General features: G+C 37.8%; 1 protein-coding gene across 1 annotated transcript; it reads right to left on the bottom strand.

Annotated features, from left to right (window-relative positions):
* Positions 1 to 810: 810 nt before the first annotated feature.
* Positions 811 to 17,297, bottom strand: LOC134555720 (uncharacterized oxidoreductase YtbE-like). The gene is made up of 6 exons (XM_063407628.1): positions 17,158 to 17,297; positions 14,087 to 14,178; positions 8,815 to 8,997; positions 8,222 to 8,281; positions 5,944 to 6,045; positions 811 to 1,085 (listed from the first exon to the last, which is right to left on the bottom strand). Exons 1-5 carry the CDS (start codon positions 17,183 to 17,185, stop codon positions 5,950 to 5,952), a joined length of 459 nt encoding a protein of 152 aa, XP_063263698.1. The 5' UTR covers positions 17,186 to 17,297; the 3' UTR covers positions 811 to 1,085; positions 5,944 to 5,949.
* Between the last annotated feature and the right edge of the window lie 1,157 nt (positions 17,298 to 18,454).

Below are 18,454 nucleotides of genomic sequence, written 5' to 3'. Positions count from 1 at the left end.
CTTAGTGTGGTGGGGATTGCAGAAACCTGGCTAGTCACAGAGCAATTTCCTTGCAGGAAAATGCTTTGATCTTGTCAGAAAAGAGGCTGTAAGCTGGGGTCCACCCAATGCCTGCATATTATCTAAAGACTGGTGGCCTCTGACACCACCAGACCGAGCTCTCCCAGTGCAGCTGGACAACTCACAATTGCATCAGAGGAGTGTCTGAACACTATCCATCTTGAAAAGATAGTGACAATCCCTGCAAGAGAGATTAGCAAAGGATTTTTCTCCAACACGTCATTCTTCTTTCAAAAGTCTTTGTCCATATAAGCAAAAACTACTTCTATTCATTCTGATGCAACTTAGGTCACAAAGAGAGCCATTCCTTTCTGAAGTGCTGGGTCATGGCAGGAGATGTGTGAAACAGTACCAGAGTGCAGGCTTGGTCACCAAGAAAATATCAAGAATAGCCTGATCCCCATAATTATCCTGACTAGAAGAAATACAAAAGTTGGATTCATTATTCTGCTGCAATCTCCAAGCAAATATTCCATATTTTGAATAATTTGTCAAGATTTACATGCATTGTAGCATGCTCTTATGTACCTTCAAGTGCTTGATACTTTTCAAAATCTATAAGGAGAAAAAATATGCCTAACTAATTTGTTCAGATGGGTTCAAATGACACCTTAAATGAAGTGCATGCAGGCAGAAGAAAATTATACTATTGTGAGATAACAACCCATACTGGGAGACTGTACCAGAAAGTTCCAAGAGGGCAGAGAAGATGATGAAAGTACTTCTGTATCTGTAAGAAAGCTACGAAGAGTAAATTAAATTATTTTATTAATTTGTTAACATAAGAGTAAATACAAACCATTTATATTGATTCTTGAGTATAATGAGTACCTATGAGAATGATTCAGACTTATTGTTCAGTTTAAAATTAATTATTGTTTCAGTTACATCACTTTTCCAGTTTGGAACAATCTGGGCTTAAATTATTCTTTCCACAGGGAATAGGTTAGATGAATTAATTTTCTGTTGATATTCACAGTGTTAAAAAACTTCGTAGCTTCTTTCCTCAGGTTAGAATCAAAAACCTGGTTTGGAGAAAAAAAAAAGCAGTCACGAGAACATTGCAAAGACTAAAGCACACATTTTTTCAGTATTAGTATTTTATAACTTAGATGGTCTGGTTTTAAGTTCTTGATAAATAATATTAATTAAATGGCCTTTTTTGTTTTAAAAGACAATTTTTAAAAGTTTACTATATTCATTTTTGTGAGAATCTGTACTTTATTTTTAGCTCACTAAGCTGAATATATTATTAGGAAAAGCTCACGTCTGAAGGGAAGGAATTTAAGTAGCTGAGAAAGTGACACGCAATAGTTTGCATGGATATCATTGTACCCAAAACTGTAACACACTTTAATATATGGAGCAATCATTAACAGGATGATAAAACTGCTCATATACTCTTGAACTTCCTACTAATAATATATAATAATATATAATAATCATAGGTCAGCTACAGAATGTTCCTGAAAGGGCACTGCTGGCCAAGCCCCTATCAGCATCTCAGACATTCCTCCTGGGCACAGGATGCCATCTGCTACAATCCGTCCCTGCAGTGCTCCTTGGAGCAGCGCCTCCAGTGCCTTACACAGGATCCACCTCTCAACACTGCAAAACACAGTGCACATATTCAACATTTTCTTTAGAGTGTGAAGATATCTTACTGGAGGTTGCAGAAAGTTAAAAAACTAGGTACAGAAAAAGTCTCCCAACGCAGCAACACAAAAAATTCTCAGGAGGTTGGCTTATCTCTTGTTTGTACCCAATGCATAATAGTGAGAGGTGAGCTTCAAAGCTTTGGGAGGGGTATGGCAATGTGGAAAGAGTTAACTGCCTTGGATTCAATCAGTAGCAGCAAGAGCTACACCACCTTTACCCCCATTTTCAAAAGCATGGGTTAACCACAGAGGTGTGAATATTATGCAGTTGCCTTAGCCTAGTAGATTTGTGAACTTACCAGTATTACACATGCTACTCAGAAAATAATGCATTGGAAGTTATGTGGGGGGGCAGGTGTGATAGAAACACTTCTGCAGCCTGATTATAAAAAAATCTGAATATTCACTTTAAAAACCCATTTCTATTATTTTCCAATGAAACATTCTTAGGTGCCTTCATCTCCAGTAACATATGAGATGAAAACCAGAAAGAAGCAAGAAAATTAGGAGAAGGAGCTACTCAGAGTCAGGCAGGAAGCTACTTGGCTGCACAGAAAATGGCCTCATCCTTTCCACTGACTTCTAGTTTATATTTTTCTTTTCCTTATTTGTTTCAAGAGTTTCCTTCCATTAGGAGTCACAGAGCTCCTGGAAAGGCAGCTGACTGCATTTAGGTAGATAGCACTGATAAATTGCACCTTATTTTAAGTAATGGTTTATCTCAACTGAAAAGGAGTGTCCCAATCAGTCACTACCATAAATGACATAATCACAGGGAAGAAAAAGTGCCTTCAGTTTTCTGCTCTATTCCCCAATCCTATTGGCAAACTGATGGGTTACACAGATGAAATGGATGCACTGATGTATCTTAAAAAGGGTCACTGTAGAAAGGTGAACAAATTTTACTCTCTAGGGGAAGTTTGTTTTACAGAAATAAGAACAAGAGAAAGAATTTCAACCCTGCAGAAGAATATGCATATAATTCCAAGAATTCACTTAAGGGATAAATTTTGAGTTTAAAATCTTAAAAAATTAGTACCTCTAGGCTAACTGACCAAAGAAGAAAAAGAAAAAAGAAATAAACTCTCTGGTTTTGTATGTCCAGCACTTTTACACCCTTTCGGTTTTCTGTGTTCTGCGTCTCTTACTATAAATCGCTCCTCCCTATTACTCCTAAATCTCGTTAGTATTCACTTGCCAATTTCTTCTGAGTTGTCTTATTTCTTTGATCAATGTTGAGAGTGTTTTAGAAAGGTTCATTTAGATGAGGTGATGTGGACTTATTCTTCAGCAGCCCTTCCTTAAAAAGAAAATTATTACTGCCAGAGTAATGGCAGCTTAATTGTAGCTAGGAGCATAAAATATGAATCCACCAATGGTGTGTTTCCTTCTGCAACCTCACCAAAAGTCAAAGAGAACTTGCTCAGTGATTCTAAATTAACAAACATGATATAAAACTGGTGAATACCAGAGCCAAAGGAAGAGGCTTCAGTGATCTGTCCCAAGGCCACAGGAGATAACAGGGTTTCAGTCCCTTGGGCAATTATAGCTTCTAGCAGAAAACAATGGTTATTAGCGAGGCACAATGTGCAAAACTGCTCATCACACCTGGGAGAGAGATAGCTTGGGTCAGCTCGGTCCCAGCACTTAAAATCTTGCATCGTCTCAAATTACACCTCACTTAGTACATAGCTAAAATTAAACTCTTCTGTAGCTCTAAAGGCACTAATTGGCAGCAATGAAAATTATAGGAAAGATTACAAAATAATAATGAAAAAAACCCCACCACAGAAAAAAGTCCTGAACAAACAACAAAGCCCAGAATGTAATTAGAAAAGTATCAGATTAAAACTGGAACTTGCCACAGCTACTTAAGAAGAGTGCTTTTTTAGTAATACTATTTCTGATTATTCCTCTCATTACTCACTGAACTGCTTAGACACCATGACCTAGACTGAGAAAATAGTACCTGGCCTTCCTTGCAAAAGCAGGTGCAGATACCAAAAACATTGTCAAATCTCTTGGACAGAAAGAACACTGAAATACATTACTGAATTCAAAGCCATTCTCACACTAGTCTAAGGTCATCTATGTGGGGCATTAGCAAGAAAATCTTGTTGAATTCCAATTAGCCCAGAACAGGGAGGTGATCAGTCAGAATCAAGTGCAAAAACCCAGAAGTGTTCAAATGAGCATGGAGCTCTAGCCATGTAGTTAGTCCTAACTGACCCTGTTCTGGAAATACTGGAGCTAGAATTGGCTAACCTCCATAAAGATTTGGTTCCTTTGACACATCATTCATGTTGGAAGCAGTATGTTGATGTGATGTCTGTTTCTTTAGAGAGAACTAAAGGTGAAACTCCAACTTGTGTTTTGTAAACTGTTAGAAAGTCATCATAGCCAAAAGCCATATTTAGGGAGTATCAGGAACATGACTCACTTCTAGTCCTTGTTTTATTAATTCAGATATACTGCAAAGCAAGGAGTCCCTCAACAGCACAGTTTGAATTTTTTTTTCATATTGCTAAGGCACTGTTCTAGAAAGTGACTCTTCAAAAGCAGTATTAGCTGATAGCCAGTGGTAGAAAGGTTTATTTCTGGACAATCTTTCCAACTTTCACTTAGTCATTGACACAGTTTTATGCAAAAGCTAAAAAAAAAAAAAACCAAAAAAACAAAAATCCACACCTAAAAATGACATTTGTTTTATAAATGAGCCTTACTGTTTGGAACTATTGAACCCCTCATCACAACAGCTGGGCCAGGTACAGAGCTGTTCTTAGCCACCTGAAGTGGCATTCGCAGGTACTGGAGACCCCAGACTGCAGGCCATGCTTGAAACTGGGACATAACCTTGCTCTGGAAATTGTGTATATTCCTCAGAACAACACATTGTGCAGGTATTAGTGAACAGCATTTCATACAGTATCTTGTTTTTCATAGAAATTATTCTAGAGGCGAATCTAGACAAATTTTTGTGGACAAGTTTACCAGAAAAAACAATAATTCTGAGTAGCTGTTATCCAAAAGGCAAATTTGTCTGGATTTTAGCCAAGCTGTATGGAAGCCCTACACTTTGAGGACAAACAATGCAGGCTAGAATATGTGATTGCTGTAAGTCACTTCTTGATAATAAGCTAAGGAGCTTTGTTTCACAATATGAGTAAAGCAGAACAGCACTGGGAAAACTGCCTCAGGAAGTCCACACACAATATAAATCTTAATCAGATTTTCCATACCTTTCTAGACACAGGAACTCCTAAAATACCAAACCAATGCAACTGCAAGTTGAATACTAAGCCAATAGGTTCTGCAGGCATATTTCTCAAAACAGATCTGTGAGCTACATATATCCATATGCATCTCTCTATAGAGATACCTATTTTATAAGAAAATCTGAGGAACAGTAGAGTCTCTTAATGGGATTTCCTGAACAAGCCCAAAATGAAAGCTAAACTAATTCTCACAAAAAGCTACAAAAAACTCATCCCAATTTCCAGTAAGTAATAACAAAGATGTCTTTTTGGCTCTTGGAGCTTGCTGCTCACCTGTTGGCCATGCAAATAGTTTATTTGTACATTGACTTGTCTGGAAAGATTTCTACTTTGGTTTATCTACAGGACAGCAACTATATGCACAGAACTCTCTGAGTCACTGCCATACTAATGCTGTGATATGCATAAAACTTTTTTGGTGATGCTCAGATACTGTGTATTACAATGAGGTTATATTTTTGATGGAGATTTGCAGTATATTGTACAACATAAATACTGCTATGATAATGGCCTTAACATTTTTTTTTCATGCAGCTTTTTCTTCTTCCTATATTATATTTCTCTAACAAAGCACTTGAAAAATTATTTCATACCCAACACCTACATTGCACACTAGCAGGTAGCACGTTTGCCCTACATTTTTCAAGGAGTATCTCCTCATTTGAATTAAACAGCCTGATGGAGGTTCTGAGGTATAAACAGAAGTCTGAATGGACTTCAGTGAACTGAGGAACAGCATTTGAGATGGACATATAAAATCTCCTTGAGGGTTGTACAAAAAACCTACCCCCCAAAATATCTTTTGTCTGTTGCCAAAGTTAAGGATTTCAAATCAGTAATCATTAATAGTAGACATCACTATCCTGATTAGTTTTTACTGTAACCTTCTGTGAATTGAAATTACATGGTGTGACCCACTGATCCCTGAAGAAGCGAAAAAAACCTCAAACCTTGATTCACACAATAAAACTTGGATCCCAGGAAACATGTCTCCCATCATGCATTCCATTCAGAATTTCAACATCATCTTCTGCTATTGTAAAATCAAACACCTGTGGGAATGCACATATAGTTAACATTGTGAACACAGAGAGTATCAATAACCTGATATATACTGTAGTGTTTAACTGACCAAGATTTATTTAAATTCGAGGCCAAATTTTTTATTTCTTTTTTCCTTCTGAATATTCTTATATTTTGTCATAGAAAAATATTCCATCAAGCTGACAGGCTCCATTGGGTCTTTTGCTCCTTTAGTGACTCATTTTTATTTGCAGACTGTTAAGATGGTTTTGTAGCACTCTGGCCTCAGGCAAGGATCCAAGACAAGGGTAGTATCAACGCTGCTTTTGACAGCACTCTCTATTGTCACTGCCAGAGGTAGGTATAGGAATACCCTGACAGCAATCTCATTGGAAGAATGAGCTCAGTATTTCACTTACATCCCAATGTGCAGTTTAGAGTGTTACAGTTGTCCTTCTCAGAACTTTAGACAATGAGAATTTTTACAAGCTATCAGGACATTCACAAAGCTAACAAACCAAAGACTGTGTCTGTCTTTTCTATGACTCCAGTCTGACAAAACTCTCACAAATCAGCTAAATACAGAAAGAGTACTCTGGTGCCTCAGTACTAACTCAAACTTGAAAGCAATCACCTGTCTTCAAACACAGGTTCCCAGAGCCACTACCTTCTCCTGTGGCCACACCTGCCATGTGAACGATGGTGGCAGTGCTTTCTTAGCAGGTGTCCTATTGAGACATTATCATCAGGAAGCTGCTTCTGTTCTCTTGGTCAGGGCTCCTCTGTGCTCAATAAAAAGCTTCTGTGGAGCCTGAACTGTAGCCAAATGAGCTCCTCCCATCGTGCATTATCCAGCAACCACTCTTCTGGAATGATCCTTGTAGTCAAATCTCAGTGCTCTCTCAAGCCTTTTAAGCTTAAACCAGGACCAGTCAGAGAACTAGAAACCCTATTACATACTGAGGGTTTAATGAGGACCAACTTGACCAGAAGTTGTAGAGACTCAGGCCAACACAGAAACATGAGGGAAAGAAAAAGAAGGGAGATGTGATAAACAACACTCAATGACTGTGCCAGTTCTTTCCTCTCTCAATCTTAAGTGTTTTAAGTTTGGATATAATACATTCCCTCAGTTGTGTGAAATTAATTCGTGGTGCCATAGAATAAACTCTGTAAAAAGTGAAATTAATCTGGATTTAAAACATTATCAGGGAAAATAAAAGTATAAGGAAGGATTTTTAAACTGCTTTTGTTCTCTGATATGGTTCCCAATACAGTACCACAAGCAGCTGTGCTTGTACCACAGAAGGCAGTGTGTATGTCAGAATAAACAGTCAAGGAAGGAGCTGTATAAACAGGCATGGCCACCAGCAGAAATCCTCATTACATGTATATTGATTCACACCTCCACACACACACAGATAAAAATAGCAGACAGAAGTTTCCTGTCTTCGTGCAAACTTCTTCTTCTGGGAGAAGTTTCTTTCAGATTTGCCATAGCACTTCATAACCCTGTGATATTTTTGGAAATAAGCTGTGGTTTTGCCTACCCTAAAGAAAGAACATTTTCAGATTAGAGAAATGGAGAGACAAAGCAAGTAATGAATTAGAAATATTTGATATGAAAAGGAAATTTAAAAAAGGTGTGGGGGCAGAATCACACTGCCAATTCTCATTCATTCCCACTTTTCTTTGTCCAGCCCCTTCATGCTGGAAGCTTTTCTGCACATTGAGTAGAAGGAGAAGGTAGGGGAAGAGTCAGCTCTTGCAGGACTGTGATTTCCTTGGAAGGTCTTTATGTTGAAGTTACCCCCAAGTGAGTTTTAAAGCTTTCATGAGCTGTTATGCATAGCATGCAAACTCCTTCCATTATCACAAAAAGAACACAACCATAATCAGATTAGGATGTTCTACAACCAGACGAGTAATAAATTAATTACAAAAACCAACTACAAAAGGTCTTCTATGGATTTTTCTTTATACACAGTTATTAGCTCTCCAGATTTTTTCTGATATTTGTGAATTCAAGTTTTTTCCTACATTGTGGTCATTTCATGGTAATACCATTTGCCAATTTTGACTGAGTTACCCCGGTATAAAACTGGGAAGGAAAATGGGAAGGCAAACCAAAATATTAAAACTTTTAATTTATCTTAACCACTTACTCGGCTCTTAGTCAGACTTGAGTGCATAACCAGATCTTACCTTGCAGTTTTCCTCTATCCGTTCTGCCTTCGTTGACTTTGGAATAGTGACAATCCCATTCTGAAAAGAATCATGTTTCTTATCACTAAAATCTGCAGATTTGAAGAAAATTATCTATCTTCAAACCATTACAAGAAATTCCTCACATTTTCTGAGGCTTTAATTTCATTTTCTGGGGGACACTGCCATTTCTCTATGCCATTTGCAACTGCAGTTATATACATTGTGTTGATTTCCAATACATTACATGGTGTATATCAACTCAATACATTATTTCACTACTTAGTACTTTGTATTGAGTGACATAAGTAGAATGATGAGGGATACTGCTTGTAACATTTACTTTGGAAACATCTCTTGTTGGTGGCTCTTATTCTCTACAACCAGATAATTTTAAATAATTAATATTTGAAATACTGGCATGATTTGTGTACTACATTCTAAATTCCCAGTACAACTATCAGTTCACACAGTATCAGCATACTGAAAGCAGAAATATCTTCTGTATAAATTCTGGTTTGATGCACAACCCCAAACTATTTGCATGTTTTTCCTGAGAAAGGAGACACGTTTTTATTACCACCCTCCATTACCTGTATGCTCCAGCGTATGCAAATCTGTGCTGGAGTTCTGCCATACTTCTTTGCCAGCTCAATGATGGTGGGATGAGTGAGCGCCTCACCTTTGGCTAAAGGACAGTAGCCTTCAAAAACAATATCTCTGCTCCTACAATAATCAACCAGCTCCTGAGGTCTTTGGAAAGGGTGGTATTCAACCTTAGATAAATGGAAATAAACTTTCAGTAAAAACCCTTAGAGTACCTTTTGTAGAAAACATCAATAAAAATGAAAATAATTTTTCTCTTGTTTTAAAATAGAATATGTGTGAAGTCACTGCTTCTGGGAAGTAGATGTAAAGTATTGGTTTTAGAAGATACATTAAGGGTATTAATCATGTATTTTACCAGTAATTGGCACAACAGTATTTTATGTTTTCCTCAGAAACAAGGTAGTTTCAGTTGCCTGCCTGACCTGCAGCTGGACTTTCACTATTACTCTGTTTTTAAGAAATATTTACAAATGCACAGTGGAAGTCAGCATCAGGTCATTTTTATTGGTGGTTTGAGACTACTTTCTCTTCTCCAAATCTATGTCCTTTCTGTTTCTTTACTAATGACTCTTTCTAATCATCTTTGAATTGCCCAGCGAGGGAGGGGGCTGAGCAGGGGCTGGGTTTGCAAGTGACCAACCAGAGCAATTTGCTGAGGGTGAGGACCTGAGCTTGGAAGCAAATCCTGCTGGCATGGATTGCACATGGCAAGTCCTGTATTCTTTGTGTGGTGTCACCATCAGCTTGTGCAGGGAAGCAATCATGCTGAGGAGTGATGTGTGAAGGAGACCCTTTGTAGGAAGGAAGATCACAATTTGCCAAGAACCAGTTAAAAGAGGAAAAGTAATAAGCTAAAAAGACACAGTTGTTGGGAGCAAAAGGAAAAAGAAGTTATTGGACAGTAATGATCTCAGAGGAGAAACATATTCTGGCACATAGCTAAAGCCAGGAAAGAAACTCTGTAATGGTCCTTAGTAAGTTATTTAAATAAGTATTTCACAGTATATTTATGGTAAGAAGCATACATTACTCTGCATTTAGATGAAAGTGGGTAGTATTTTCTTATAAAAATACAAAATCATGTGATGTATTTTTGTGACTAGTCATCAGCACTGTTCCAGGGATTGAACTCTTACGCATTTTGAAGAAAAATACTCTTTGAGCAATTACCTCAATACATGGAATCTGGAAAATTTCTCCTGCCTCAGAGAGGACAAATGAACATTTCCTGTTTCTCATCTTTAGTACATGTTGTCTTTTCAGACAACAATAGTCAGGAACAATAGGCTGGCAGTCATTCAACATGAGCTAAGAAAAAAACTGTGCCCCTGGAAGGCTGGGCTGAGTCAGCCTAACGCTGCTATGATCTAAATTACTAGGTGGACTCGGGAACAAGGTTCAAGCAGCAGACATCCATGTCTTCAACCTTTGATGTTTCTTGACCTTTGAGTACCCTTTGTATTTCATGTTTATATGTGTAAGAGCAGTGCTTAGGTCATACAGTTATTCACTTGTTTGCACCTGAGCTGGACATGAAATAGTCTCATTGTATGTGCGCAAAACTACGAGGGGAGAAACAAAAGAGCAAGCAGGGTGTATTACTGGGTTTTTACAAGAGTAACAAGCAATTTTAGCAGATGTTCTTTACAGTAAGTATAGCAAATAATGTAGCTCAGAAAATATTATATATAGAATGATGTATTTAGGATCAAATGCTGAAATATCTGCAGCGCCTCTATGGCATCATGTGACTTATTCAGCATTTATTACTAATTAAACTGTAAACTAAATAAAAAGTAGAATTGACCTGCTGGTCTAGTAAGATTCCAGGCAGCACAGTTCCAGGTTACACCAGAAATGTTTAAATCAAGAGCAGTATGCTGAGATATCACCTGCTTGCTTCACAAGCAGAATACACAGCAACAGCTACTTCCCACCTGAAAAGATCATATTTTGTGCCTTTCACTGTATCTAGACACACCCAAATTTTGTGAACTGAATTTTGACACATGCAGTTTTGTGTTGGTAGAAGCAAGTATTTTTCTCCTTAACTATATTACTAAAATAATCAAACACATCAAATAAAATAAGCATTTTTGAATTTATTTTTTTTAAATTAAAATATTCTGGAAGGGTCTAGCAGCATCTGAATGCAAGGCACTAGGATCCCGAGCGACAAGCAGCATAAGGTGAGTGGTTAACATTTGCTTCCCCTCAAAATAACAATTCTTGCTTCCCGTCTTGCCCCACCCTTGCTATTTTCATCACTAGACTTCTCTCAGGCAGGGCTGTCTGTCATGTGACGGCAGAGGAAGATCTTGATCTTTTCTGAGGAAGACCTTGATGTTTTGTGGAACTCTACCCTGATTGATTGGTGTGTAAAACCTGGCATCTGTTTAATAGAACAGTTTGCAGTTCACATGACAGAACTTCTCAGCTGCTACTTGCTCAGCCACAGGGGATCTCCAACAAAAGCACTGATCTTTTACAACAGCCATAGCAAATGGGGAGAAGTTGAGTCTAATAACAGCCCTGACACACGGCCCTAGAAAGTCGTACCTCAGCTGAAGGTGCACAGAGGCCTTACTCTTTCCACCCTGCTGTGGTCCTTTTCACCTGATAAAGGTTCTGCACATCTGGAATTCAGTAATTTTCTCAGTGGGAATGCTGTCTTTCAATTTTTCTCTTTATGGAACTGAAATACAAGCCTATGAATATTTTCTGTGTAGAGGAACAGTTTAAGTGAGTTTATGTACAAAGGGATTGTTTTCTAATATCTCATATGCATTTCCACCTTGTACAAATTTACACAATAGAGCTCAATGGCAATATCAACAACGTAACCAAGTCTCTCTGAGGTCATTACACAGTAATTCACACTTCTCCAGGACTGGAAAAATATTGATGAACATTCCTACACCGAATTCGCAGAGGAACAGTTTATATTTGGGTTCAGTGCATCACTTTAGTAAATGAAACATATATATTTATTAAATACTTAAAATATGTTTTTTCCCATAATGAGTGACACGGCTCTGAGCCTTCAGAGAGACTTCAAAGATTTCTTTGAGCATAAATCCAAACTTCCTACTGCCAAGTCAATTACAAAACTCTGGCACACAAAACTGGAACTTCTAGTTTCTACGTTTCGCTCTACATGATGCTAGAATAAAGTACCGTGATTTTACAGTGTTTACCAGTACTTTAAATAGTATATCAAAATTTTAAAGGTGTTTGCTCATTAATAAATAACTTGGCAGTACCATATTCTCGAAAAGACAAGCCTTTCCTACTGCTTTAAAAGACATGATGATACTGGTTTTTTCCCAGGAACTGAGAAGAAAGGCATTACTTAAAAGTTGGTTTGTAAAACAGAAGTATTGCTTAGTTTTTTTGCCTTCCTACTTTCTCCTCTTCACTGAAAAAAACCATGACTTTCAATTTTAAGATCACAAGGGGACTGTTGTAATTGTAAGAACACCCTGAATTCTAAAAGGGAAGTATTTTTCCTCCACTTGTTTCGTCAATATTTAGACTTTGTATAGAATGACTATATGCAAATGTTTTATATTTAGTAAGTCCATTGAAACAGTACACTATTTTATGCATAAATGTAGTGAAAAAACTGTATTATAAATTGTGGACAGTGAAATAAGAACTCAGTACAGCATTTCCAATCCCAATTTGAATTACAAAATTCATTATTTATTTGATGGTACTTAAGTGATCTTACCGTCAGACTCAGTCACTCTCCAACACTAGGCAAGAAACAGAATACATACTTTTTTGAAGTATGGTTTATAAAATTCCTTTAACTCTAAAAAAGCATAAATTAATGCTATAACAAAACCGTTTAAGGTGGAGCATTTGGCAATGGTATGGGTAATTCATTGTTGGTTTTTGTTTTCAATTCAGAATGATGCTGTGTAGCACCTCAAAGAAATGACTAGCAGGGGCCCTCTCCTACCCCTCAGCATCACCACCACCTCAACTTTTTGTCTCCTCTTTTTTAGCCTCAGAAAAAGAGTTTTTTCAAATAGCACCAAGAAGCAGCTTGTCTCTATGAACACCACTGAAAAAGACTGGTAACATTTTGACACTGTGGATAAGGGGAAATTTCAAAACAAAATCACTGGTTTTTTCCTTCCAGTGATTTAGTAGAACACTGAAAAGCTACTATTATTTAACAGGCAGCAACAATTCATGCCAAACTCTAGTAAGTCTTTGCAGATGGGTATTTCTTGAACCTTGGTAAATTCATCAATTATTAAACAGTCATCAACATACCCACTTTAACCTGTTTTTCAATGATTTATTTTGAATAAGTGAATTTAAATATTTTACATGGTTTTATGCTAACTTAACATTAATTGTCCTTTAGTAACCTTTACTACAGTGGACAGCTAAAATCAGAGTTATTTGGTTGTGACAGTCACACTCTGAGCAACATTTTTATGGCTGTTAATGACATGAAACCATAACCAGCTGCCAGAAATGCTGGCCACCTGTACAAAGGGGAAAAGCATGTGCCTGCACTCCATCCACTGCCGTTCCCACATCCCTGTCAGCACACACACACTTTCTCTGGCAGGAGCTGGAGGGAATGGGAGCACGAACTTCCAGCACAGCTGTAGGCACAAACCTGCAACAAGGGAACATTTGTCGAGTGCCCTGGCAGCCTGCCGGGACGTAGGTGGCCATCCCAGATCTGCCTAGGGCAGCAAAAACATTCTGCCAGGGCTGTCACAGCACCTGCCTACATGAGGAGTTCCCTGAATTTCGCTGGAATAGGAAATGAGAGGGGAGCAAGGGAAGGGCACCCTTACACGGAGATGCAATTAACTGAGGCTTTCAGTGTTGCTTACAGGAAGTACAAAAGTATTTGAACACAGGCTTTCCAAAAACTGGTTCACTCTGAAGATCCTAAATGTTCTGTGATTTTTGAATTTAATTTCTAAACTGTTTTATCATCAAAAAACTGTCACAGGGATCATTTGTTTGTATCTTGTACCAAGACTCAAACAAGCAGACTGGGCAAAACTGGGTGGGAGAAATATGAGGAAGGACTTCCCTACTCTTCGGGTCATCTTCCTGAACAGTTTTCACTTCACAAATAGAAGTAAAAAAAGAAATTGTATGACTAAGGAAATAGTTTGGGTGTAGCCTTTCATGCATAGGAGTGGGGAGGACATTGCTAACCAAAGAACCAAAGGAAAAACCCAAACCCAGATCCTTTAAATACATGTATCCACTCACCTGATTAACATGTAGAGTAATCACACAGTCCTCCTTTAGTTGCTCAAGATGGCTGATAAGAAAATTGCTTACTCCAATTGATTTACACAAACCTAAACAAAAACAGAACAAGTTTTGGGACAATCCTAACTACTTGGGTGGATTTGAAAAATATCACTTTCATGATTATTTTTCACATCACTCATGTAGAGCAAAATACCGCAAAGAAACACAGAAAAGCAGCCCTGAAATCTAGTTTGACAGTGTTATCTGGAAGCGTGGTTCTGTCACAGTCACATTAGGAAATCACTTTATAATCTAAACACACTGGAAACTCCCCAGTGTATAAAAACCCTAGGCTAAATTCTGGGAAAGGCTAATGTAGTATAAGCAAAGAACAATTGGACTCCACCAGAATGAAAAGAAGGAAATGGTGTTCCAAGCAGCTTGCCAAAACTAAAGGAAAGTGGAACACTTGCTGAAGACTAATAAGGTGTCAGCAATACAACCCAAGGACATGCGGCCCAAATAAACCATGTCACACTGCCTATTTTCTATTAGGTTATTGCAAGATGTTATGGAAAACTCAGTGTAAAATCTTCCATTTAATGAGCAGTATCTAGCAAGAAGCATGAAGCTTAAAATTGTGGCTAGATTTCTCAGCTCTTGACAAGCAAATAAAGTCAAATGGGACCTAGGTGATATGAAGGCTATTTTTAAAATAAATCTCAAATGTACTTGCATGTGTACAAATGAAGAGCTGAGAGGCCAGAAATCAGATGTCTTCCTTCAAACCTCAGATATGATAAAGGCCAACTCCCAGTCTTGGCCTGTCAGCACCCCTGAGCCCTGACTCGTCTGGGATGGTTTGGTCCCTCTGCTTTGCTCAGCACGGCTGGCAGGGGAGGCAGCTGGGGCCAGGCTGGGAGGGTCTCCTTGGGCTCCTTGTGCACTCTGTGGACCGTGGCTCAGACTAATTCCTCCAATAGTGAACTTTGGATTGACTGGAGCTGCATTTCAGTTTGTAACGCCACAGATGGAAGGTCTGTCTGTGTGTGTGAATACAGATGTCTGATCACTGCTGTTAATCCAGTATTTATTTGAGCAGACCAATTCTATAAAATGCATAGACATGTGTGTATCTATTTACAAAAGAAGAAATTACATTTTCCTAATCCTCTATGAAATTCTGTAAGTGAAGTTACAGTTTACTGCTAATTTGTATAAACAGATTGTTAAAGTCCTAAAAAAAAAATAAAATCAGCTTTCACATATTTTAGCAGCATAAGCTAAAGCATAAACTGCAGCAAAAAAACCCTGCACACACACTATCACTTTTTAATGTGGCTTCTTTTGTAGAATTCCAAAAGAAGAAAAAATATATTAACAACTAAAATGCCAGACATCTTTCCCTTAGAGAAATTTTCATTGTTCAAGATGTATAATATAATTAGGTTAAAACCTGCACGATAGTGATTTACATAATTTGTATGTAATCTGCCAGAAGGAGTAAAAGCTGAGCTTTAGACAAACAACCCTGGAGTGTCAACACTAATAAATCATTATGCCACAGCAGTCAGAAAAACACGGTTTTAACACAATGGTGAACCAAAATATTATACACTATTGTTGAAAGCTAAGGAGTTACAAAAAACATGCCATTATTGCCCTTGAAGAATAAAGCTTTCATTTCAGGTTGAAATAAAACAAAATTCAGTCACAGACATGAAATAGTACATTTCCACAAAAAGCTTCCATTTTTCCTCCTACAGTATACTCTAAGATGTTTTGCTTCCAGCCTATTTCTCACAGGAGACTTTGAAGTCTGTTCCATCGTGTTAAATTTCCCATCAAGAAAATTTCAGGTCAGTTATGTTTTGCATTAAAATCATCTGAGCCATTCCTGCTAAAACCAGTATTATAGCATTTATGTGTTTAGAGTGATGTCCCACAGAGAAAGTGTCATTCAAAACTGCCAAGGAAGTAAACATTTTCCCAGAAAACAGAGAAATGATTAGAACTTCAATGTTTTTATAGAACCAGTATTTTCTTCAGGGATTGTTTTTTAAGGAACTTTTTTTAAAGGGTATACACTTAAAACATTTCACTTCCATTAAATACACATATTTGGTTTGGGTGAAGTTAGAACCCTTCATTTCAAATCCATTGCTTTGCTGTTAGTTACAGTTTAATATATGACAGTTACAATGTTTTGACTTTTGCATTAAATTACAATATAAAATACAAAAAAATAATAATTGCACAGTCTGTCTTAAAAAATCTTACTTCAGTGCATGGTGGAAACATGAATTCAAAGCACTGGAAAACAGAGCTTAAATTTGAACAATCAGTCAATGGATTCTACTCTAGAGAATTGCTTCCATTTGCCTGATGGAAGATTAACACAGTTTCTTTGCATTGTCCAAATCTCAAAAAGACTGGCTTTAAGAAGAAGATTATACAGAATTATTTCCACATTTACATCTTCTGGATTAATTCTTAAGAATGAAGATTTAAGGAAAGATGGATAAGAAACAGAAGGTTTGGTTAGCTCCTGGGCTCAATCTGACAGATTAACACATGCCACTATGTCTATCAACCAAGATCCATGAAATCATATCAACAGTAGAAATAAAAAACCTGCATATTGAGCAGCTTGTGTAAAATGGTCCTGACTCACTGCCCTGAAACAACCTGGGAGATGCATGGGACACATTTCCTTATATTTCTCTCTCGTGGAGCACCAACAGAGGTAAATTCCCCAGAGCTCCTGCCATGGGTCTCAAAGACACCAGAATGCTCTTGAAAATAGGGGCGGAAATGGGGGCAGGCTTTTTTTTTTTTTTTTTTTCCCAATTTAATACCTGTTTAGAATGCTTAAAAATCTCATTTCAGACAATTCAGGCAAAATACATGTTACAGCTGTTGTGATTGCAGGTGGTTTTAAAGTCCATACTTCTTTTTATCTTAACCATTTTAACTAGTCCTGAAGTTCAGGTTTCCTGAGATAAAAATTTGCAATATATTAGCTATAATCCCTCTAGAAAGTACCCTTAAAATATACATTTTTCCTGTCTTATTTACAAACTCACAGAGCTTTGACTCAGGGAGAGAAAGCATCCTCCTTATCTGCTTGAGGAAATGATTGGTCTGGTCCCTATGAGGCAGATTTTGAGAAAGTGCCAGGTGCAATAAACAAAGAGTTTGCCATTCCCCATTAGCTCCCAAAGGCTCCTGTTATATCTTCAGAGGCTTTGTTCTGTTCCTTGCGACTCTGACTTCACAGGCTGAAAGAAAAACGTAGGAACACTGGTTCTTTTATGCATGCTAAAAACTGACTGACCACGATGCTGGAACAGAAAATTTCATCCAGCTTTGAAAGTCTATCATGATACCCTGCAAAACACATCAGAAAACATATGGGCAAAATAACAGTTGACTATAATGGGGAAAAAAGTCAGGATCTTTCCTATTCTACACAAAAAAATCTTGGCCCCCATCACATTGGTAATTTCACCACACTGTGTTTCTCCCAGCTACTGTGAAGCACTACATCATGCTAATGGACTGGTTTGCAATATAGTTCAGTATTCAGCTTAAAGTATTTTGTATTGCAACTTAGAGAATGAGTGGCTGTTTTTATCTTTACCCTGTATAATACCAAATTCTACAAAGTTTAATGGGCACTGTTAGTCTTGCAATAGAAAAGCATAAATATACTGTCTTGGCACCACAACACTGTTTTAGTACAATAGTGAGCCTTATCTTTCTCCAGCACTACTAACGACTTTATCAAACTTCTAAATACCCTCTGGAATATTAAATATACAAAGTTCAGATGGAAAAGATTTTGTAAATCACAAAACTGGATACCGGGGTTGTGGAGCCCATTTTCCTCCCCCTCCCTGCTGCTCTACATGAGTCAGAGCAAGGGAGAATTCCCACGTTGAGTGAACAGTGCCCATTCTGTTATATCTTCTATTCAGGCCACAGAATAAACACAGAAATGGATCTACATTTCACAAGAGGTCAACTGCAGTCAGTGTATTTTTATTAACAAAGGTTGCACAGGTTGGAAAGGGCCACATTCTCTCTGATACGGATGCTGGGTGTAAATTGCAGTACTCACAGAAACCGTGCAAGATTTGATTTCAGCATAACTTGCTGAATCAAAGCTGTAGGCTGAGAGTGCCCCACATGCAGACTGAAAGCCAAAGCCTTGATAAAAAAGCAGACTACTCTTAGACAGAATCAATGAGGGATTAACTACAAGATCTATGAAATAACACATGTTCCCACCACACTGCCTAAAACACACAGACACCAGAAGGCCAAGTGCCGGTCCCTGAGACACACAGGAAGGCTGTGGCAAAACTGCAAATAAACAGA

The sequence above is a fragment of the Prinia subflava genome, chromosome 10, assembly GCF_021018805.1.
Source record: "Prinia subflava isolate CZ2003 ecotype Zambia chromosome 10, Cam_Psub_1.2, whole genome shotgun sequence".
In the NCBI taxonomy this organism is placed as follows: domain Eukaryota; kingdom Metazoa; phylum Chordata; class Aves; order Passeriformes; family Cisticolidae; genus Prinia; species Prinia subflava.
This window is presented reverse-complemented; position numbering and strand designations above follow the sequence as displayed.